General features: G+C 38.9%; 1 protein-coding gene across 1 annotated transcript; it reads left to right on the top strand.

Annotated features, from left to right (window-relative positions):
- The first annotated feature begins 7 nt into the window (after positions 1-7).
- Positions 8-22,541, top strand: PGM3 (phosphoglucomutase 3). The gene is made up of 14 exons (XM_006143356.3): positions 8-116; positions 2,201-2,406; positions 3,741-3,925; positions 5,411-5,478; positions 10,048-10,181; positions 11,004-11,199; positions 12,559-12,716; positions 13,710-13,793; positions 16,102-16,200; positions 18,436-18,549; positions 18,819-18,941; positions 20,101-20,274; positions 21,277-21,358; positions 22,005-22,541. Exons 1-13 carry the CDS (start codon positions 26-28, stop codon positions 21,352-21,354), a joined length of 1,710 nt encoding a protein of 569 aa, XP_006143418.1. The 5' UTR covers positions 8-25; the 3' UTR covers positions 21,355-21,358; positions 22,005-22,541.
- The last annotated feature ends 6 nt before the right edge of the window (positions 22,542-22,547 follow it).

Genomic DNA, 22,547 nt, shown 5'->3' with positions numbered 1-22,547 from the left:
GGCCGGAAGCCACGCAGGGCCACGTATGCGGGTTCTAAGCGCTCCAGTCTGGCTGTGGGCGTCGCCTCGAGGGCGCTGCTACGCGGGTGGAGTGGACGCGGAGTCTCCTAGCAAAGGTAAGAGGGCCTGAGGCTTGGAAGCGAGAAGTTCCGGTCTGTAGGGGTTCGGTGGAAGCCGGGCGGGCAGAGTCCTCGGCCTGTCTTGCGGGCCGACCAGCCGACTGACCGCGCGCCGGACTCACCTGTCGGTCTCTGCGCCCTGGGAGCGGGCTGGTCCACCTGCCGAGGCTCCTGTGCCTGGGCTCTCGGCCACTCGCCTGGGTGGGGACTTTCTGAAAGGGTGCCGGGAATCGTGCGGCCACTCTGGGGCTAGGAGGAGGAAAGAGTAACGAGGTTGGCTGGAAACTGGAATGGAGAGAAGGGGATCCTCTTTCAACATTTTAAAAATGTTTTGCAGTGGACACTCTGTGAACTTGGAAAAGTATTCGCAAACTCATTAAAAGTAGTTTTAGGACCAAAAACGCATTAAAGAGTGGAAGCATTTATCTTGACTTTTTTTGGGGGGGGTTCCCCTATAGGGCGCGTGCGTTCGCCAGACAGACAGAGACATAGAGACAGAAAGGAAGAAATCACCCCCCCGGGGGGATGGTCACGCCGCAATCCCTTCTCCTTCCTCCATTCTCCTCTTGGGATCTTGGGCACGCACGCACCCGGCGTAAGTTTTACGCCACCGGGTCCGGGACGCGAACCGCAGTCGACCACGTGGGAGTTCAGCGACATAGCCATTACGCGAACTGCTGGTTCCCTTGACTTGACTTTTTAAGAAGACTTTCTGGATTTAATAGGACTGTTTTTTTGCCTTTTTGGGTAAGCTTGGTACAGTACTGACTGGTCAGTTTTTACAAGAATGTATTTATCCTTGTGAAAGATTTGATCACTTTGACCCGAAGTAAATTAACTTGCTCAATGCCAACTTTTTCTAACTGGGCAAGAACAAACATTTTCATCATTTCTTTAATTTTTGTTCATTGACGTAATGATGGAAAGTAGAAGATTGTGAAGCTGTGGGATTGTGCTTGTCTCTCTCTGGGCTAATTTGGAATGAATGAATTCAGGGAAGTGCAAAGTATTTATGGGCCACTGAGTGTACTGCTGACTGAGGTCGGAAACTGAGAGTTCTGTTTATTTGTAATATTCTAGAAAAGGGAGTATTAGTGGCCTAAGGGCCGCTGAAGTTAAGAGTTTTAAAATTAAGGGAACCAGCAGTTAGCGCAATGGCTATGTCGCTGGACTCCCACATAGTCGACCGCGGTTCGCGTCCTGGACCCGGTGGCTTAAAACTCACACCGGGCGCGTGTGCGTGCATGCCCAAGATCCCGAGAGGAGAATGGAGGAGAAGGGATTGCAGCGTGACCATCCCCCCTAGGGGGGTGATTTCTCGCTTTCTGTCTCTATGTCTCTGTCTGTCTGGCGAGCGCACGTGCCCTATAGCGAAAACCTCTCAAAAAAAAATTAATAGTAAAAGGTATTATTACTTAGGAAGACAGTGTTGGTCATTTCAGAGCTTAACTTCAAAGGATATCCTGATTTTCCTTACAAAGATGGAAAAACTCCCTGTAAGGCGTATTAGGAGGTAAGGACAGTCTTGGAGTGGAAACTCTTGCCCTTTGCTTTTCCTTTGGGAATATGTCTGTAGAGTCTGGGAGGAATAGTGAAAGAACCACATAGATTTCCCAGAAATTCTGAGAGTTCACTTGAGAATCTGATTTTAGGCCTCAGTTGTCTGCTACAAGCTACTCACTTTGACTTAGTTTTCCCTCTCATAAAATAAGATGACCTTTGATCTTGTAGGAGTTTCTGAGTCTAGGTAGAAAATCTTCATTTTAGTTGAGAGTGAACCATTTTAAGTGGATCATTTAAGGCCTTTGTGTCCTAGAATAGTCCTACAGCCAGAATAGGCGATGAGCTGGGAACAAACAGTCTGATTTCTGCCCTGAACCTGCCCTGCAGAGGACTGAACAGGTTGGACAAGCTGTTCTAGATAATTCTGATCCTCAGGGCTCTCTTCTTTGCCCTTTCAAACATGTGGTTCTTTGGGAATTTCAGAATGTGACATACCTATTAGGTTGAAGTGGCAGGGTTTGAAGCAAATAGTCCTTGATAGGTTTCTTATTGTTCCTGAAAAATATTTCATTTTGTAGACATGGATTTAGGTGCTATTACAACACGCTCAGCATTTCATGCCAAGCCCCATGGACTTACTCTTCAATATGGGACTGCTGGATTTCGAACTAAGGCGGAAAATCTTGACCATATCATGTTCCGCATGGGATTATTAGCTGTCCTGAGGTCGAAACAGACAAAATCCACCATAGGAGTCATGGTAACGGCATCGCACAATCCTGAGGTAATTGATTTAGTGTTTGGATGAAGCAGACCTTATTTATATGACTAAGCCCCAGTGTCTGAGCAGTTTGACCCAAAGTACAAGTTGTAATTCTAGGAATGTGCCTTCTGGCTTATATGTGCCTTTGGATTTGAAACAACTTTTCAGAGAGTGGTCATTCAGTACATGACTCTTTAGAGGGTGTGGAGAGAATGAAATGAGACTGACATTGTTGGAAAGTGCCCTGTTTGAGAAGTAACAGGATGTCCTGCCAAGTTGTTTGAATTGAGATAGCATCAGTAATTAAAAGTTAGGTTAATTATGAAAACGTATGCATGATTTTCAAAACTGTGTGTGTCAAATAAAGTTACACTTGAATTTTGATTTTTCATGAACGTTTTGAATTCCCCTTGTGTATATACACCATATTCTTTACTCATTCATTTGTTGGTGGACACAAGTTATTTCTATAATTTGACTAACCTTTCAATACAGTTTAACTATTTTATATTTCCTATTGTCCACTAATAAAAGGTTTAAATAATATGTTTCTCTTTGATTGCTAGGGCATGAGCTTTTTGCCTTTGTAGCTAAATCTGCACCAAGTTGAAGCTAAGTAGGTGAAGGGTTCTAACATGTTCCTCCAGATGATGACATTGCTTGTCCAACTTCTAAATGTGTGAACACTGTAAATGTGTAAATATCTACATGTTAAAGTCACCATAATTGATTGATGAAAAGCCCTACATTTTGCTAGTTCCAGAAACTTCTGAAACAATTCTGAGCTGTTCTTTCAATTAGCATTCACTCTGTTCCATGCTTGCTTGCTTTCCAGGAATTTGAGCAGAACAGAGTTGGGAGTCTGTTTTCAGCTTCCGTGTTACCCCCTGGCTGGTACACTGGCCAGAGTGTTCTTGGAGTCCAGAGGCACGTTGAGAAGGATCTCTAGGTGCCTTCATTCTGTTCCAGTCATGCCCATGTCACTTAATTGATAGCAAGTGCACAGATGGCCTTTTTAAAAAGCCAGTGTAGGATAATCATTGTTAGGGTTAAGAATCAGACTCCATGTCTTATATCAGCACTGACACTTATTACCCATGTGATTCTAAGCAAATCAGTTTCTCTGAATCTCAGTCTTTCCAAAGTAAGATTGAATAATAGGATTGCTAATTAACATGTCATGAAAATTTAATGAGGTCATGTATATAAATATCTAATTTGGCACCTGGTGGTCTTAGGTGGTAACTGTGAAGCTCAGCCATCACTCTCTTTGGTTGGGGAACAAACAGCGTGGGATCTACTTCCTCAGCTCACCTTCATGATATTCACAGATTGCTAATTGTTTTTCTTTTAAGGAAGAGAATGGTGTAAAATTGATCGATCCTTTGGGTGAAATGTTGGCACCATCTTGGGAGGAACATGCTACCCGTTTGGCAGACGCTGAGGAACAAGATATGCAGAGAGTGCTTATTGACATCAGCGAGAAAGAAGCTGTAGATCTGCAGCAAGATGCCTTCATAGTTATTGGTAGAGATACCAGGTGACCATATGAGTTACTGGTGAAATAATTAGAAAGAACTAAGTATAGTGGAACTGCCCTGAGTGGCAAATCCACCTGCTCCACTTTCTTAGAACAGGAATTAAGTTGCCATTGCAGCTTGGGTTTTGGAGTCTGACTGTGGCTTGAACCCCAATTCTACTACTTACTTGATTTGAGCAAGTTACTTACTTTTTGGAAGCTTCGATTTCTTCATTTATAAAATGTTGATGATAAGGCCTGTCACAGGTTTTCTGTGAGGATAAAATGAAGTAATGCCTCAATATACCTACTTTCCGATATGAAAGAAGCACTTCATAAATGTCTCCCACCTTCATTTTACTGCAGGTTTATTTTATTTATTTTTTTCTCTATAAAGTAAAATCTCAATAATTTAACTCATTTTGAAAGATTTATTTTAGGGCCAGCTCTGTGGCCAGGTGGTTAAGGCAGCCAGGTTGCACATAATCTACCCTGTGGTTTGAATCCTGGACCTGGACTCTTAAACACATGCCAGGCCTATGTGTGTGTTTGCCCAAAGTCTTGAAAGGAGGGAGAAATAGAGAAGGGATTGTGGCGTGACTATTCCCCATGGGGGACGCTTTCTCTTTTCTTTCTCTCTGCCTTTGTCTTGAAAAATTCAAAAGAGAAAAGATTTCCTTTGTAATCTGTATTATTATGAGTTGAAGTATTTATATCCTTTCCCATGCTGTAGTTCACTGGGAAACGGCAATCTGTCATATCCAGCATCTTTTGCCTTTCTTCTTAAAACTTCTTTTTGTAAATAATTAGATTAAAAGTGTACTTTGAAAGAGTAGCTTTTTAAAAAAAATTCTTTAAAAAAATTTTTCTGCAAGATTGTATTTTACCTGGGAATTCTTTCAAAAGGAAATCTTTACTTAAGCTATTAATGATTTGGACTTTTTCTTTTTTAACCCTTCATTGTATTACCAGAGGGTCTTTAAACATAGCCAATTGTAGATTTACAAATAGCAGAAATAGCCAAGTGATTTATGGCCTGAATTATTATCCCATGGTAAAGAGATCCCATGTGAATTTGACTTTTACCTATTAATTAACTAATTTAAATTATAGACTATCTTTTTCTACAAGACAGCTATGTAATGATCTGTTTTATTTTTAGATAATTGGTTCTGATTTTATAAACTGGACTATAGTTTCCATATCCAGTACTATGTTATGTACATCGTGTGTATTTAAGAAGGTATTTTGGTATGGTGTAGTTGGAGTACCCTTTATTTCTAAATTTATTTAAAAGTCAAATTTTCCCCAAGAAATAGAAGAAAAGCTACTGGAAAATGCTTATGTTTTGCCAGTATCATCTGTTCAGAGTGGAGAGCTTCAGTTTGGATACAGTAAACTTATTGCTTTGAAGCTTGTAGCATATAATTTCTGCCTTTGTTTTTAGAACCAGCAACTTTGTTGGTTTCAGGATGGGATTTGGACTTTTTCTCTTTTCTTTCCTAGGCCCAGCAGTGAGAAACTTTCACAGTCTGTAATAGATGGTGTGACTGTTATTGGAGGACAATTCCATGGTACGTAGTTTATCCTGAATCATAAGTTAGTCTCTAGGAAACTTATTTAACATTACAAAAGTAAAATATATTTATTTAGGACAGTTTGAAAAAATAGAACAAAAAATGTTCTAAAAAATGCCCTCTCTGGTCAAATTTACAGAAAGAAAGTTAAATAAAAATGATTCTTTTGGGGAAAAAAAAAAAGAACTCCTAGATATAAAATACTAATACTAACTTTTAAAATAATATTCCATTGTTTCTAGGTGAGCATATTTTGTTTTACCTATGAAAATAACATAGAAGATCATCGGTCAGAAACACTGTTCTGATACAACTTTAGTAATGCTAAATTTCCTGAAGAAAAACCTTTAAGTTACTTCAAGATGTTCATTTTGGGGAGCTTTTGTCAATTTTAGGTATATCTTAGTGGCCAGTCGCCTATGGAATCAACTGTCACCTGTAAAATAGTGATGGACCTATATGTAATCAGGGTTTTAGGTTTTGACAGGTGGGTCTTTCTGTTTTTATCAAGGGTGAGAGAATTAAATGCAACAACCTAGAGGCTAGGATCCTTTTCTCCTATAGGTTGTGCCTGTTCTGAAGGCAATGAGTTTTTTGTACTTTATGGTGTCTATTTTCCTGGTGTAAGCTATTTTTCATTTAAAAAAAAAAATCCTCTTGACCTTTGAAACTTTTCTGGCTCCTGCTGTGCTCCCTCCTTCACAATTTCCTTGGCCTCTTCTAAGGGCTCCCTTAGCTTACCTTATCTGTTTGCTTCTAGTCATTCCTCAGCCAACTACTGGTCAGTCTTTGCCTTTGCCTCTCCAGTCAACTGTCTCTTCCCACACTTACCTGAAATCTGATTGCCACCTTCTGGAATGGTTAAGCTGTGGGGACCTGTGGACCTATTGACACAGTGTAGTGTTACTTGTACAAGCAGCACTTTTGTAGGGGGTGCATAGCTTTTGTAAGATAGTCAAAAGGATCTATGATCCAAAATAACTAAGTATTTTTTTTTTTTTTTGGTGAGAAATTTTTGCTATAGGATGTGTGCACTCACTGGAGAAACAGAGAGACAAAGACAGAGAGACAGAAAGCAAGGAATCACCCTCCCCAAGGAGGAGGCCATGCTGCAATCCTTTCTTCTGTATTCTCCTCATGGGATCCTGGGCACGCAAGCACACATCCCTGGCATGAGTTTTTAAGCCACTGGGTCTGGGACTTGAATGGCGGTTGACTACATGGGAGTCCAGTGACCTAACCAGTATACCATCTGCTAGTCCTAGAATTTATGTTTTAAAGTTTTCATTTCAGTTGACATCTTTGGAGCTCTTTACAGTGTTCAGACCCTTGTGCCTTAAGCTTCTGCTCACTTAACCACTATTCCTTATTGGTCTTCTCTGTTGGGTACTTATCGTTTGTTTTTTTTTTTTTTAATTTTTAAAATTTATTTATTTTAATTTGACTGGAGACAGAGAGAGGGAGATAGGGAGAGAGAGGAGGGAAAGTGAGAAAGCAAGAGAGAGAGAGAGAGAGAGAGAGAGAAGGGAGGGGGAGGGGAAGTGAGAAAGCAGGCCACCGGTCCAGAACTTGAACCATGGTCAGCCATGTGGGAGTGTCCAGCACCTTAACCACTGGCCCCCTCATCTGTCTTTTGACCTGGGCACTCTTTTGTTCCAGTGACCTTTTACTCATTCATTATGTCATCAAACATTTTTGAGTCTCTGCTCTGTACAACCCTCCTGTAGTCTACTTCATTATCACTACCTGCAGGAAGAAACATCTCATACCAGGATGTGCATGTGTGCTTGTGGGTATAACTGAAACAATAGTTTCGGTAAACAATACCCATGCTACATGATGTACACTCAGCTGTTTAAAATGGACAAACACTGGTTGTGTTCCACTAAGTAAATTGTGTGATCTGTTGACAAGCTCTGGCCTGTAGTTTGTAAAGCACTGTCTGAGAGATGCTGTTACTTAGGTGGCCTGTCCTGTCTTGGATTCACACTGCCCAAAATTGTTCTTTCCACCATCGCCAGGACGGTTGACCTTTTTGGCATTCTTAGTCTTCCCTCTAGAAATATAATTCTAGAGTTTTAGTCTGGACAGACTTGACAGTGATTTTTTTTTAAAGCCTTTCCTTATTTTCTCTCTTTCACTTAGTATATTCTAGGATATGAAAGAAGGTTGATGTAGCTGTAGTATAGGCAGGTTGGGGGAACGCTAGTGGGAGATAAGGTTACAGAGCAAGGGCCAAGGCACTATAAACCTTATTGGTCATGGCAAAGAATTAGGTTGTATTCCAGATGCATTAGGACTTCTTTGAAGGATTTTATGCAAGAGAATATGATCACCCCTTACTCATTTAAGTTAGTCAATCAGGTTATTGAGTAAAGAAGGCCAAATAAGGTTGTAAGAAAGGAAAGGAGAGAACAGATTCCGCTGCAGTGGTATGCCCTGCTAAGATGCTGCTCCTTGGAAGCTGAGGCCACATGGGAGTCCAGGGTTCCCAGCCCGTTGTAAACAGGCCATCTGCTGTGGTGCACATTGTCCAAGGTACAAGGAGTAAGGGGCAGGGGTATTAGGGGGATTGCAACATAGTAAGGCCCTGTCCAAATTCTCTCTCTCATTTAATTAAAAAAAAAAAGGAAGAAAGAAAAGAAACCATCTAGACCACACATGTATGTGCAGTAGTTCTTGAAAGATGGCGGTTACTGAGAGAAGTGGAAAAATTAAAGTTACTATTGAATTCAGAGGATTTTGTGATACGTGGGGACAACAGAGCTGTGAAGAACAGCTTCCAGATTTCTAGGTTGTTTTTTTAATGGTTGATCCTTTTTATTGATTGTGTATAATCATTGTTTAGTGTGTGTTTTGTAATTTTAATATTGGTGATAAAAATCCTTTTCTTACCATGTGTTTTGGTTTTCTTCTCTTTAGACACTCTAGCTTCCCCACCTCCTCTCATCTAATTCCTATCCCAGAACCAAGGTTGCCTTCATAAACTGATTTTCAAGTGTAACTGCAGAGCTCAAGGACTTAAAATGACTCTTTGTTTCCAGTCCAAACTCTTGTTAGTTTGAGATCCATTGGCAGATTTAGTCACTGAATATTTATGTATTGGATTCTGATCCATTATGCCATTCAGTTCTTTTTTTTTCTTGGTCATGATGCTTGTGTGTTTGGCTGCGTTTGACTGTAAGCTGTGTTTTCTTGGCAAATTATTTGTGGGGCAATTTGGGGATTGATAATGGAAGGTCTGTTCCTCTGGCAAAGCTCAGTGATTCCTTCTCAGTAGCTGTGGCTACTACCTGTCTGGGTCCTCTTTAAATTCATTCATGACAGGATTCTTTTGAACTTCTGTGGTTAAGTGCATTTGGGCTAGAAATCCGTGCAAGGGCCTGTGTTTGTGGTGACAGCTCTTAAGGGAGGGGTTTTCCCCTCTGTACTGCTTGGTGCCAAGACAGCTGTCCTAGGAGTAGGGACTTGTGGTGATTCATTTCTGACTCAGTATTTGCTGAGAAGCCCACACCGTATGTGGGCTTCTGAGTTCCAACTTTGAAGACCTTGTCTTCTGCCGAGTTCCCCCTTAGACCAGCATGAACCATTTTGCTCTGAAAAACCGCAGCTCAATTTCTAGTTGAATTTCTAGAGTAAAGGAATGCCCTCAGAATCAAACTGTTTTTCCTTGTTTCTGTCTTCATCTAGATTTTGGTCTGATAATTTCTCTGTAACTTATCAGTATTACAGTTCTTTCTTCATAAATGAGATTTTTCTCTTTTATCTAGCTTTCTTGGTTTTCAGGAAGATGCTTCTTCTGAATTATGTATTTTGCAATGGTACTGGAAAAAAAACCTCAATTATTACTTTCCTATATTGCTTTATATTTATATTGTTATGTATCTATACTAGGTAAGTTTTTTTTTTTTTTGGAGAGTTTTTTTTTTTGCTATAGGGTGCATGCGCTCGCCAGACAGACAGAGACAGAGAGATAGAAAGTGAGAAATCACCCCCCAGGGGAGATGGCCACGCCACAATCCCTTCTCCTCCATTCTCCTCTCGGGATCTTGGGCACGCACGCACACGCGCCCAGCAGGAGTTTTAAGCCACCGGGTCCGGGACGCAAACTGCGGTCGACTACGTGGGAGTTCAGTGACATAGCCATTACGCTAACTGCTGGTTCCCGAAACTTAGTGTTTTTTTTAAGAGTTTTCTTTTTTTTAAATTGTCAGGGGGCATATGCTTGTCCGAGGGAGAGAAGCAGGGGAAGAGAGAGGCAGAAAGCCCCTGCAGTGGGGCTTGGTCACACCATAATCCATTCTCCTCCATCTCTCTCTCTCCCCTTGAGATTTTGGGCACACATGCACACACAGCTCGTGTGTTTTTCAAGCCGCCGTGTCTGAAATTGAACTGCATGGTCAGCCATGTCAGACCCAGCTCCATTAACCACTAGGCTACTGGGCCTGCCTGAGAGGTCTCTTGTAAAAGAGGACTTGACACCTTTAAATTCCTACAGTGTGAATGCATGTAAATATTTTTCTTTATTAAGAGATGTGGTGAATTGTTTTTATATTCCTGTGACAGATTATGGCTTTTTTAAAAAAACCCCGCTGCACTACATGGTATACTGTCGAAATACTGGTGGTCAATATGGAAAGGCAACCATAGAAGGTTACTACCAGAAGCTCTCTAAGGCTTTTGTGGAACTTACCAGACAGGTAAAAAATCTCTTGAACATGGCTAGAATTTAAAGAAAATAACATGATCAGTTGAACAGTTTCTTTTAGTTGTCTCTCCTCCTCCCTTCCCCCTTGTGTTTTCTCTTAGGACTCTCTATGTTCTAGTCTGTGTACCTTGCTGACTATATAATGACATTTACTATGCAAGGCATGTAGTAATTCTGAGAGCAGTAATTATGGGAGAAAATGTGGTATTCGTAGGTGTGGTTACCATAGTACTCATTCAAATGAATTTGGTCTTAGAATGAACATACGTGCTATTGACTTTGTACTTCAAAAGGCCATTTGCAAGAGATTTTCTTCTAGGTATATTGGCTCGTTAAACATGGAGAGATGGGAGGCATATTATTTATTCAATAAATAAATACTGAGTGTATTTGCTGGGAACAGTTAACCGAAACAGAGCCCTTGTTCTCATAGAACTTTTATTTGGAAGTGACAACAGGTAGGAGAGGAGACTATTAAAAAAAAAAAAGAAAAATACCTGCCTAGAGATATCATATTCTGTGAAGGGAATGGCAGGTATTGTTACTGCTTTTTTAAAGGGACCTACTTGTTGAGGCTCAGTTCTAAAAAAGGCTCTATTTCCATAAGTTGTTCAGTTGGTGAAACTGTTCCAGTGTCCAAAGTGCTTTTAAGTTTGACTTTTGATGTTTTACAATTTTTATCTGAATGTATATTTGTTTCCTGGGTTAAGACAGATAATGAAAATAATGTAAGGTGTTCACATATCCATATATATGTTTAGTGTTTCACTTTAGAACTGAAAATTTTTCTTCCATATGTCTCATTTCTTTGAAGGCTTCCTGCAGCGGAGATGGATATAGGTCACTTAAGGTCGACTGTGCAAATGGCATAGGGGCCTTGAAGCTAAGAGAAATGGAACACTACTTCTCACAGGGCCTATCTGTTCAGCTGTTCAATGATGGGACCACAGGGAAACTCAATCATTTATGTGGGGCTGACTTTGTGAAGAGTAATCAGCAACCCCCACAGGGTATGTTGTTCTAACAGTGTAGAAATTTGTTTTCAGAACTTCTTGGAGCCATTTCATTTATGAGCTGAGGTGGCTAAGTGAATTAGGAATCATGCAGCTGGTTCTGGCTCTGCCACTTAGTGGTGGTTAGGTATCTTCTTGCTCTTCAGAAAATGTCTGTTCTCATATGGCTTCACTTTACTGCAGTTGAACAGCTGCCATCCTATTTTGATAGGACATGTATTCTAGAATACTACAAACTTTTTCTAGTTACCTCATTCTATCTCACTGGAATAAGCACTTCACATGTCAGGGTAATCAACCATTTTGAGCACCTTTTCAGTGAATTGCTTGTTTAGGCATTTATTGACAATTCAGTGCTGTGCAACTCACTTACCCATTCACTAAATAATGAACTATTACTTCTCGTGGCACTGGGGCTACAGGTGAACACCGCCATGGGCCTTAATTCACTGAAGTTTGCATTGTGTCCTCACTGCAGCCCGTATTCCTGACAAATACCTTTCATTTTCAGTTGCTTTGTGTTGGATTTGTCACTATGCTGCTGTCAGGACTAAGTAACAGCCAAGTTTTCTAATATATTTGAGGTGACAACTGCTGAGATTTCAGTAAATTTATATAAATTTCACAAGCCAGTATCTCTCATAGGCTATAAGGTTATAATTCTTTGCCATGAATTATAAGTGTTTCTTGTTAGTGGTATGAACATATGAAAATCACTCCCATTAGAATTAAATTATATCACATAACTCATCTATTACTGGTTTTTAAAATATTTAATTAAAAAAATTTGTTATTATTACTTAGTCTTTAATTTGACCAGAGAGAGACAGAGGGAGAAAGGGAAAGTGAGAAAGTAAGCTGCCAGGTCTGGGACTTAAACTGCGTTTAGCCATGTGGGAGTCCAGCTCCTTAACCACCACACTACCTGCTCGCCCCACTGAGATTTATTTCATATATAAAGGACATTATAGTACTAGGAAATACGTCCAGGTTTCAGAAGTTTATATAATAAACCTGTCTAGCCAAACCAGTGGGCTTATAAAATGGAATTCTATTTTTAGTATAGATTTTTAACGCTTCCTTTTCAATTTTCTGTGAAAGAATTTAGCCCATAAAAATTACCAAGAAACTGTACACTTATTAAAGTGTTGGTTTTTCTTTGGGAGGATAATGCTTACCATAAATTGAAAAGCTATAGTGGTCAGGCTATATGCAACATGTGACACCAGTTCTGATCCTGCTTCAATGAATAATTATTTCCAGGTTACCCATGTAAGAGAAAATACTAAACTTTTGTATTGAGTTTTATTCCCACTTCTTAGACTGGAGTGCATCTAAAATTATCCTGTATGCTAGGAATGGAAATGAAGTCCAATGAACGGTGCTGTTCCTTCGATGGAGATGCAGACAGAATTGTGTATTACTACTACGACACAGATGGTCACTTTCATCTCATAGATGGAGACAAGATGGCAACGTTAATTAGCGGTTTCCTCAAGGAGCTCCTTTCGGAGGTATGGGGAATGGCTACCCTCTGACACAAGACTTAGTCGTGAGAGTTCCTATCAGTCATTTAAATGTCTCTAAGGTAAAGTTTATAAAAAGTTTCTAACATTTGTGGCCAAAGAAAATACAAAAATGTAATTCTAATAATTTTAACATTATGGTACATTGGTTTTGGAAGCTGAAGGTAGTCTTCTTTATATTGGCTGTTTTATGATTGAAACTTCATGAAATTTTACTTCCCTAGTACCTGACACTTTAGCAAGAGTTCCACCCATCAGTCAAAGCCCCAAATTCTTATAGATATCATCTAAGAAATTTATACTGTAGTTATGATAAGCTTAATAATGTGAGAGAAAAGTGTTTTATATTGTTCTTTGGGAAATCACTTTCAGGCTGTAGGTATAGGTTGTAATCAGAATGAATTATTATAACCTGAAAAAGATGGACTTTAAGAATTCAGTAAATACTGGGACCAGCAGTTAGCGTAATGGCTATGTCGCTGGACTCCCATGTAGTCGACCGTGGTTTGCGTCCTGGACCCGCTGGCTTAAAACTCACGCCAGGCGCGTGTGCATGCGTGCCCAAGATCCCGAGAGGAGAATGGAGGAGAAGGGATTGTGGCGTGGCCATCCCCCCTGCGGGTGATTTCTCGCTTTCTGTCTCTGTCTGTGTCTGTGTCTGTCTGGCGAGTGCATGCACCCTATAGCAAAAACCTCTCCAAAAAAAAAAAAAAATGAATTCAATAAATACTAAAAATCCTTATCAGAAATTAAAGAGATAGTGATCAGGAGATTTTCTTCTTTAAAAAGATTCCTGGTAAGAAATTGCTTTAAATAATATAAAACATATGTTAGGCTTTGTCCTGTTATACATGTAAATGTTAGGGAACTCATTTATTGTATAAACTAACTGAACTGCTGAACTCAAGTGATAGTGTTGTTATTTAGAACTTATGTGTGCTTTTGGTACTTTTGATGACAAGTATCATTGCTTTTGTCTAGATTGGAGAAAGTTTGAATATTGGTGTTGTACAAACTGCATATGCAAATGGAAGTTCAACACGGTATCTTGAAGAAGTTATGAAGGTATTGAAACATTTTCATTTCTGATAGGGTAGTTTCTTAATTATTAGATCATAAGATTTTTCTGTAAGATAGATAAATATCCTCATAAAAGTGAATATGCTGTAGTGCATAAAACTGAGCTGTTGTCTATGTAAGAGTAAATAGAAATCAAAAATAAGAAAAATAATTGTCCCTGGTACAAAAAGGAAGAGATTTTCCTTTCTTCCTTTTGATAGAGCATTTCCTTTCGAAACTTTATAAATTCTTTTTCTGCCCCTTTTGTAATCATCGTAAATATTTTTCCCTTGTATAGTCATTGTAAATATTTTAAAGACCAAATAAGCCTGTTTTCAGCTCTTTTTCTTAAGGGCCCAGAGTCACCTCTTTCAAATATAAACACTAAAGGAAGATAGCACCCCTCTCTCCCAGTCCTGACACTTTAGGTGTCTGGCTCCAAGCTGTAACTGTCTACCTGTCTTAGATATATGAGAAGTTTTTTGTTTTTTTTTTTCCATTGTAATAATAAAGGATAAAGTCAGTTAGCTAACAGAGATGGGAGTCCAAGTTGCCATCTAAATTTAGGACAAACTATGTGTGACAAAAACTGTTGCCAAGTCCTCTTGAGGACTAGTGTTGGAGAAGAAATTATTCCTGACACTTGTTAAAATGGTAAGGCAGACTTTATCCAGGACTCTCATAATAGTACAAGGGACTACTATGATGAGGTTTCGCAGTTGGGGAGAGAGAGTGGGTTCAACTCCAAAGAGGAGAATTTGTAGCTAAGGAGTTGTATGTGTGCATGTGTGCACACGGGTGTGGTTGGAGTAGTCAGTTGATGGACAGTGTTGAGAGGATACCAAAGCGTAAAAGGGGTTATTTTGGCTAAAGTAACCTAATAAGATTCCTGGCCAGGCTGAGTAGCTATTACCTGGGGGGTGGTGGAGAATAAGGACTTTGATCAGATACAGAGGGTGATCAGATATTGAAGCAAGGGAATCAGGATAAACTGATTGAGTAGGATTTTTGCTAAAATTGGGTTCATGGAGGACATGCCCAAGGACAGGCCTACTTGTGCTGAGCTCTACCAAACTTGGTCAAGGAGACAATCTTTGTCCGTACTTATCTTTTATCTTGAAAACATGTATGGACTGGATGGATCATGTTGACTGTTGAAAAGAGGGTGAGAATTCTAACTTTGCAGTCTCTAGCAAAGTGCCTATAATGTGCTTCACGGTTTGGCTTAAGGCTTATTCAATAATAAAAGTTTTACGCTGAGGAGAGGTTGGGTTGGTAGGAGGTTTTGTTTCTAATTATCTCTTCAATGTCCACCAGATAACACTTTCATATATGTGATAGTGTTGTGGAATTTATGTTTAAGTTGAGTATTATGAATATGGAAACTGTTAATTTGATTTAGACTAACTTAAGTATTATTGTGGAGAGAGTTTTAAATGAGGGTGACTATTGTCCAGCCTATATACAGCTGGTGAGCAGGCTAAAGTTTTTGTAGTTGTGTCTGATTAAGTCATTTCAACCCCCTGTTAGAATAGATAGCATAGCCATTACTAACACTATATTTAGGTCAAGTGAAAATGGTGCTTTAGATAGAGATTGGTGCTTGTTTTTGTCAGAAGTAGCATTACGCCTGTTAGTGAAATTCCTTGTTACTTCTAGGACTAAAAAACGGAGTCCAAGGTCTATGATTTGTGTTGTGGTTATTATTAGGAATGCTTCTGGGTGGGAATTTTTTTTTTTTTTTAATACCATAGGGCATGTGCTCGTTGGGTAGAGATAGATAGGAGGGAAAATAAGAAATCACCCCCTCCCCCAGGGAGGATGACCATAACATGTATGGTCTGTGGCTGCTTTTGTGCTGAATAGCAGAATTAAGTAACTATGAGAGGCCATATCACCTACAAAGCAATTTACTGTCTAACCCCTTATAGGAGAAGCTTGCAAATCTCTGTTCTAAGTCACCCTCCACACTGTAACTAAACAGCTTTCTAAAACAGATCATGTGATCTCTCAGTCTCACCTTGCTCTTCCCTTGGCTGTGCCTTGACTCCTCCTTAGTAACACTGTTTTATGTTGGGTTGTTGGAAAATTCATGACATACTTTTTCTTTTTTTCTATGCAAAAATGTATCTTGACTTTTCCAACAACCCAGTATTTCAGTGCTTAGTCATTTTCCTCACTAGACTAAGCTGTAGGAGGTTTTGTTCCTATGCACACATGCCCAGTGTGTTTTGTGTCCCTTGGACAGTAGGTATCCAGTACATATTTGCCAACTGAGTAACTGCTGTCGTGTTTCTTTAAATGTGTGTTAAAGGTACCTGTCTCTTGCACCCAAACTGGTGTAAAACATCTGCACCACAAGGCTCAAGAATTTGACATTGGAGTTTATTTTGAAGCAAACGGGCACGGCACAGTAAGTTTTCTTAAACAACTACAGCTGACCTCAGCTAGCACTTTTCTTTATGATGGGAATTCTATATCTGGGTAGTAATAGGTAATAGTCTCTTTTATTGAAATGATTGGATGTGGTAATAAGATGACTGCTTAACAGATATATTCTTGTGTTAAGAAACTTCTTCTCTAGGGACCAGCAGTTAGCCTAATGGCTATGTCGCTGGATTCTCACGTAGTCAACCACGTTTCGAGTCCCGGACCCGGTGGCTTAAACTCACGCCGGGCGTGTGTGCGTGTGTGCCCAAGATCCTGAGAGGAGAATAGAGAAGGGATTGCGGCATGGCCATTCCCCCCTGGGGGGTGATTTCTCGCTTTCTATCTCTCTGTCTCTGTCTGGTGAGCGTACATGCCCTATAGCAAAAAATTTCTCCAAAAAAAAAAAAAAAAAAGAAACTTCTTTAGACTGTGATGCTCATTCTTTGAATGTTCAAAGATATACTAATTAATTCTCAGGACTTAGCTCATGGGTCCAGGTGTCCAGGTGTATTACAGCTGCATACTACCTGGCCCCTAATTCTTTTCAGCAGACTGTCTTTAGACTTCCTTTTCCCATCGAGAGCCAATCGAAGGAAAAAGTTCAGTAGCAGTGGTAAATTGAAAAGTTGAGAATTAAGTTATAAAAAACTGGAAATAAGTCTATAGTAGTTAATGATAAACATACAAATTTTTATTGAGAATGTACCCTAGAATTCACTATTTTAAAATGTCAATTTTAGGGCTGGCAAATGGTGTGATGATTGGGGTGCTGGACTCTCACATAGCTGCCTGCGGTTCGAGTTTCAGACCTGGTGGCTTGTTTTCTCACTTTCCTTCTCCGTCTCTCTGGTCAAATAAATCTTAAAAAAAAAAAAAAAAAAAAAACCCTATCAATCTAAAATTCACATTTTTTAAGTTTTTGCTATAGAGTGCATGTGCTTGTGAGAGAGAGAAATCACACCCACTCCACTCAGGGAGATGCCATATTGCAATCCTTTTTCTGGATTTGGGCATACACGTACATGTCTGGGACTTGAACCACAAAACTGGCCATGTTGGATCCAGTGTCTTAATCTGAATGTCACTTGCTAGCCCAGGGTCAGAGTTTTTAAAAATGTTTTTATACTTCAGCTGAATTCATAAATGGATTTGAGATGACCAATGAGATATTTGAGTGTAGCCAAATCATGTTCCTCATTAATTCAAAGTTGGCTTCTAGTGGTCATAAATACAAAGACCAAAATAATAAGCCTATAAAATGCAATTACATTACAGCTTTTGTGATCTAATGCAGGGGTTGGTAAATGACGTTTAAAGAACAGATAGTAAATATTGTAGGCATTGTAGACCATGTCTCTAAAACTATTGAGCTTTGCTGGCATACCATAAACGAATGGGTGAAGCTGTGTTCCAATAAGAATTCACAAAAATCAGGTGACCAGCCCACACCTTAATTTACCAATAATTGTGTATTTAACAAGTAGTTGAGAATAGTGTGCTACTCTTTAGTATTGGGCCCCTTAAAGATTGGTTTAAAGTGATCAGAATCTCAAGCATGATGTATACTATAATAGGACACTGTCATACGGTGAAAAGTAAATGAACCTCCTAATTTGGCCTACTTCATATCCTCAAAAAATTTAGTGTGGTAAAACTGTACTAGTTACAGATGAGTTATTTCCTTCAAAATAAAAGATAGGCTTAAGTAACCTTGTTGCACCTAACTGATTTAGCTGCCTAGGGTGAAACATAATAAACTTATTATGTGCATTTGTTTTTATAATCAGTTGTTTATGTCTTGACCTATTACATAATCTATAGAAACTTTTTTCTCCTGGTAAGATCAGTTCTGGTGTGATTTTTATTTACTTACTTATTTTTTAAATTTGCTAAAAAGCAGGTACACAGCAATGAGGACACACAGAGAGGGAAAGTAAGAAAGTACCCCCAGGGGGAATGGACACTCTTGTATTTTGGGCATGCACACACACATGCCCAGTGTTTTTTTCAAGCCGCTAGATCTGGGACTCAAACCATGCAGATCCACTTGCCTCAACCACCATGCCACTGGCTGGTCCCCAGTGTGACTTTAAATTAACTTCATACATTATTAGGCTGCCATTATCTTTCCCTCAGTTTCTCCAGATGTCATAACAGTAAAAAGTGGTTTATTTATAATGATAGTACTTTCTGCCTATTTCGTATGTTTTCACTGCAGGTACTGTTTAGTAAAGCTGTTGAAATGAAGATAAAGGAACTAGCAGAGGAATTAGAAGAAAAGAAAAGAAAAGCTGCCAAGATTCTTGAAAACATCATTGACTTGTTTAACCAGGTCAGAACTCAAAGGGTGGTGGAATCTTGGTTCTGTTACTCACATGAAGAGACTGTGCTATATAAAAAATTAAAGTGGAGAAGTCCTGGTGGCTTCCTTGCAATACTGGTATATGCAGTGAGATTTACGCTGAAATGGAACGACAGAACTTGAGTTAATTTTGGCGAAGGTACAGGATGCTATGCTTGGTTATCTAAGACACAACACTCATACCCAAGATTTGCTTATGTTAAAAGCGGCTTCTTCCATTTTGTCTCCCCATCTTGTAGGCAGCTGGTGATGCTATTTCTGACATGCTGGCGATTGAGGCAATTTTGGCTCTGAAGGGCTTGACTGTACAACAGTGGGATGCCATCTACACAGACCTTCCGAACAGACAACTCAAAGTTAAGGTGGGAGAGAGATTTAAAAATAGCTCATTTTTTGAATAGTATCTACTTAAAAATACTTCCTAGGTGTGTGTTGTTTTTCTCTATATATACACATTATTACATAGAAAATATAAGGGCTTATACTGGAAAATACCTAACTATATTTTCTCACAATTAAAAAAATTACAAAGTAACTGTTACTTAACTATTTATTATGAGTGATTATGCATCAGTTTTGCTAAAAAATATTTTATTATGGAAAATTTAAAGCAGATCTAAAAGTCACAAGAACAAAATAATGAACTGTTTTGTACCCAACTTAACAGACTTCAGCTACTACACTATGCACTGTCCATACTATTTTGAAGTATTACCTTTACATTACTCTTGGTTCTCAGTACTTCCTGGGGCTACATGCTGAAATACGAAATCTGTGGGCCCAAAGAGCATTATTTATAAACATTTATTCTGTTTTACTTCTATGCATTTTAAAAGTTTAGACTGGAAAGAAATGTAGACTACCTCTCTTCCTTGTTTAACAGTTGAAAGTAGTATCTATTGAGTTCACATATGCTACTTCCCCTAGTGAGAGACAATTTTTTAAAGGCATATCAGGTGATTGCTCACTGACTGCTATATAGGTTTATATATACTTTATATACTTATATATAGTTTATATATACTTATATACTTTACACATTCACCAACATTTACGAAAAGCAATTCGAGATACTGAAGCTAGAGCTCAAAATGCTAATTGTTCGGATGAATTTTTGGCAGATTTCGGAGATTCTTATAGCAACTCATTTATTCTCTCTCAAAACAACAAAACAAGAAAATCCTAGTTAATTTGATCAGTGACTACACTGTGTTCCAAAGTATGTCACGGATGTTTGTCACACATTATTTGCTGATAACTGATACTGTCGGTGCATGTGTTATCTTATATTTTTAGATTGAAGCAAAAGAGAGAAGAACAAATGATACATAAAATGTGTGCAATTTAAGGCACCCTATACATAATCTGGTGCTTCAGTATGTCAGCAATGTATTTCATGGTACAATAAAATGAGATCTGTTATTAAAATAGCCATAGTCTTTCGCTAGGAATTATCCTGAAGAGGTTAAGCTTCTGAAAGGGAGTATAATTTAGAAACAAATATAGAATGCTTGTACTTAGGTTGCAGACAGAAGAGTTATCAGCACCACCGATGCAGAAAGACAAGCAGTTACACCCCCAGGACTGCAGGAGGCAATCAATGACCTAGTGAAGAAGTACCAACTGTCCCGAGCTTTTGTCCGGCCCTCTGGTACAGAAGATGTTGTCCGAGTATATGCAGAAGCAGACTCACAAGTAAGCTGGGATGATTCTAGTGGGAAAAAAAAAAAATATGAAGTAAGGGCTTTATAGTATAAGGGATGGGGAAGAAACACTAGGAGAGAAAAAAATGTTGTAATAGTATTTGGAATCTCCCTAGATAATTTGTTTAAAGAGCATTTTAGGTTCATATTAAGATGTAAGATTATTTTTATCAGCAGTTACATAGTTGCACAAAATTAGATCCATTTTAAAGCTAAGGCTTATTTTCCTTTTGATTTAGACCTCCTGCAAATGTCACATTTATAATGGTGGCAGGAATAACTAAAGAATACTTAGTTTGACATGTCAATGTTAGGCACTGTGAAGTGGATTATCCTTTTTTCTTCCTTTAACATATAATTCTGTGACTATGAAAATAACCAGCATTGTAGATCATTTTTAAATCAATTGATGTAATTTGTCTTTGTCTTTAGACTCTGGATTTGCTTTTCAAAATCTTTCTTTGAGGGTCAAGACTTGTGGGCTGGATTTTTATGATTTGTCCTCTTAACATATTCTGTCTTCTCTGTCATCATAAGCTCTTGATAAAAGTGTGCAGTCAGGGCAAGAGGTGAATAGGAACTCAGAAGGAGTTATTTCCACTTAATTTATATAAAACCTGGTAGCTTTCCACAGAAGGTGAGGCTGTCTCAGAATACAGTGAATGAATAGCTCTGATGGATGAGGAGAGAACAACTGCTCTGAGGCCAGTTGTGACCACCTTGCTTTCAAGGGACTAGATTTTATTACATTTATCCAGAATTTTGGAATGATGACTAATTTTTAATCTGAATTGATTAGAAACTTACCTTATTTAGAAGGATTTTACCTATTTTCTAGTTATTCAAGGGCTTTAGAATTTGTTACTGAAAGATAAAAAAAATTTTTTTTCATTTGTTTGTGTTAGACAAAACCAGGAAGCACCTCCCCTGCCCCAGAGTTACAAGTAACAAAGTAGATGCTTTTTCCCGCTTAACCATTTATTGTCATTTTCAGGAAAGTGCAGACCATCTTGCACATGAAGTGAGCTTGGCAGTATTTCAGCTTGCTGGAGGAACTGGAGAGAGACCCTAAACAGGTTTCTGAAGATTATTTTCATCTTCCTGAGAAACTGGATTTTTTTTTGGCATGGGGGTGGTGGTAAGGGTTTTGCCATAGGGTTCTTGTGGGAGACAGAGAGGGATGGTGAGAAATCACCCCATGGGAAACATGGTCACACTGCGATCCCTTCTCTTCTTGGAATTTTGGGCACACGTGCCTGATGTGAATTTTAAGTCACTGGGTCCAGGACTCTAATAATGATGGGCCTTGTGGGAGTCCAGTGCTGTTTAACCACCACTCTACCTGTTGGCTCCACGAAACTGGATTTTTACAAAGTTTTTACTAAACTGTCACAATAATGGCAGAACTAAGACAACTACAATCATGTTTATAATGCACCTTACTGGATTTTCTAGATACGATTGTTTTTCTTAAACACTACTGGAATAATTCTTCAGAACAAGCTTACCTCCAGTTTGTCTCACTAATGTAAAATACTGGAGCTTACTATGATTTAATCATTAACTTTGCATTGTATTTGGGGAGCAATTTATGTAGACTGCTAGAATATTAAATCTTAATTACCAACTCTTTGTAAGTCTTTCTCATTGCTGTCAGCTAACCAAGATGTGGTTTTGCAGCATCTACCAAAGAGATGACTTTATACATGTTTTCCACTGCAGAACCTTCAGGACAATGTTAAGATGACTTACCGGTTCATAAACTCCATCGAGGTGAACAGGAACATTGTCTGTTCCTCCTGTATACCCAGGTGGAGGTGCTCACACTAAACATAGGAGGATGCATGGTCCAGGCTTCAGTTATTCTTCACTTCTCTTAATGAAGGTTTGTGGAAGATAAACTAATTGTAACACCTTGCCAAGCCTCTGCCAGAGAAGTGACATCACTCTTGATACCAGAACACGGTTAATAATGGAAAGAAAAATATCCCCAACCAATCTAAATTAAACCAAGGCTGAAACCAATAGAAAAAAATGTGTAGTATGTATTTTAGAGGCTTAAGACAAGTCAAGACAATAAAACAATGGATTATATATGTATATATAGATCTCTCTTAGGCACCGTAATCAATATGAGCCAACAATATTTAAACTTGATTCAGGCCACATTCAGACATTTTGTTCTTATTTACAAATATTTAAATTAAATACAACCTGAAGTGTGTTTTGTTACATACAAAAAAAAAAAAAAAAAAAAAGGAAAAC

The sequence above is a fragment of the Tupaia chinensis genome, unplaced genomic scaffold, assembly GCF_000334495.1.
Source record: "Tupaia chinensis unplaced genomic scaffold, TupChi_1.0 Scaffold000097_1, whole genome shotgun sequence".
In the NCBI taxonomy this organism is placed as follows: Eukaryota; Metazoa; Chordata; class Mammalia; order Scandentia; family Tupaiidae; genus Tupaia; species Tupaia belangeri.
The sequence above is the reverse complement of the archived record's forward strand: the minus strand, read 5'-3'. Positions and strand labels throughout refer to the sequence as shown.

Bases quoted from the DNA above. Each gene is read 5' to 3' on its own strand.
- PGM3 (XM_006143356.3), top strand. From the start codon at position 26: ATGCGGGTTCTAAGCGCTCCAGTCTGGCTGTGGGCGTCGCCTCGAGGG. The intron at 117-2,200 runs GTAAGAGGGCCT...TTCATTTTGTAG, and splicing joins CGCGGAGTCTCCTAGCAAAG to ACATGGATTTAGGTGCTATT. The intron at 11,200-12,558 runs GTATGTTGTTCT...CCTGTATGCTAG, and splicing joins TAATCAGCAACCCCCACAGG to GAATGGAAATGAAGTCCAAT.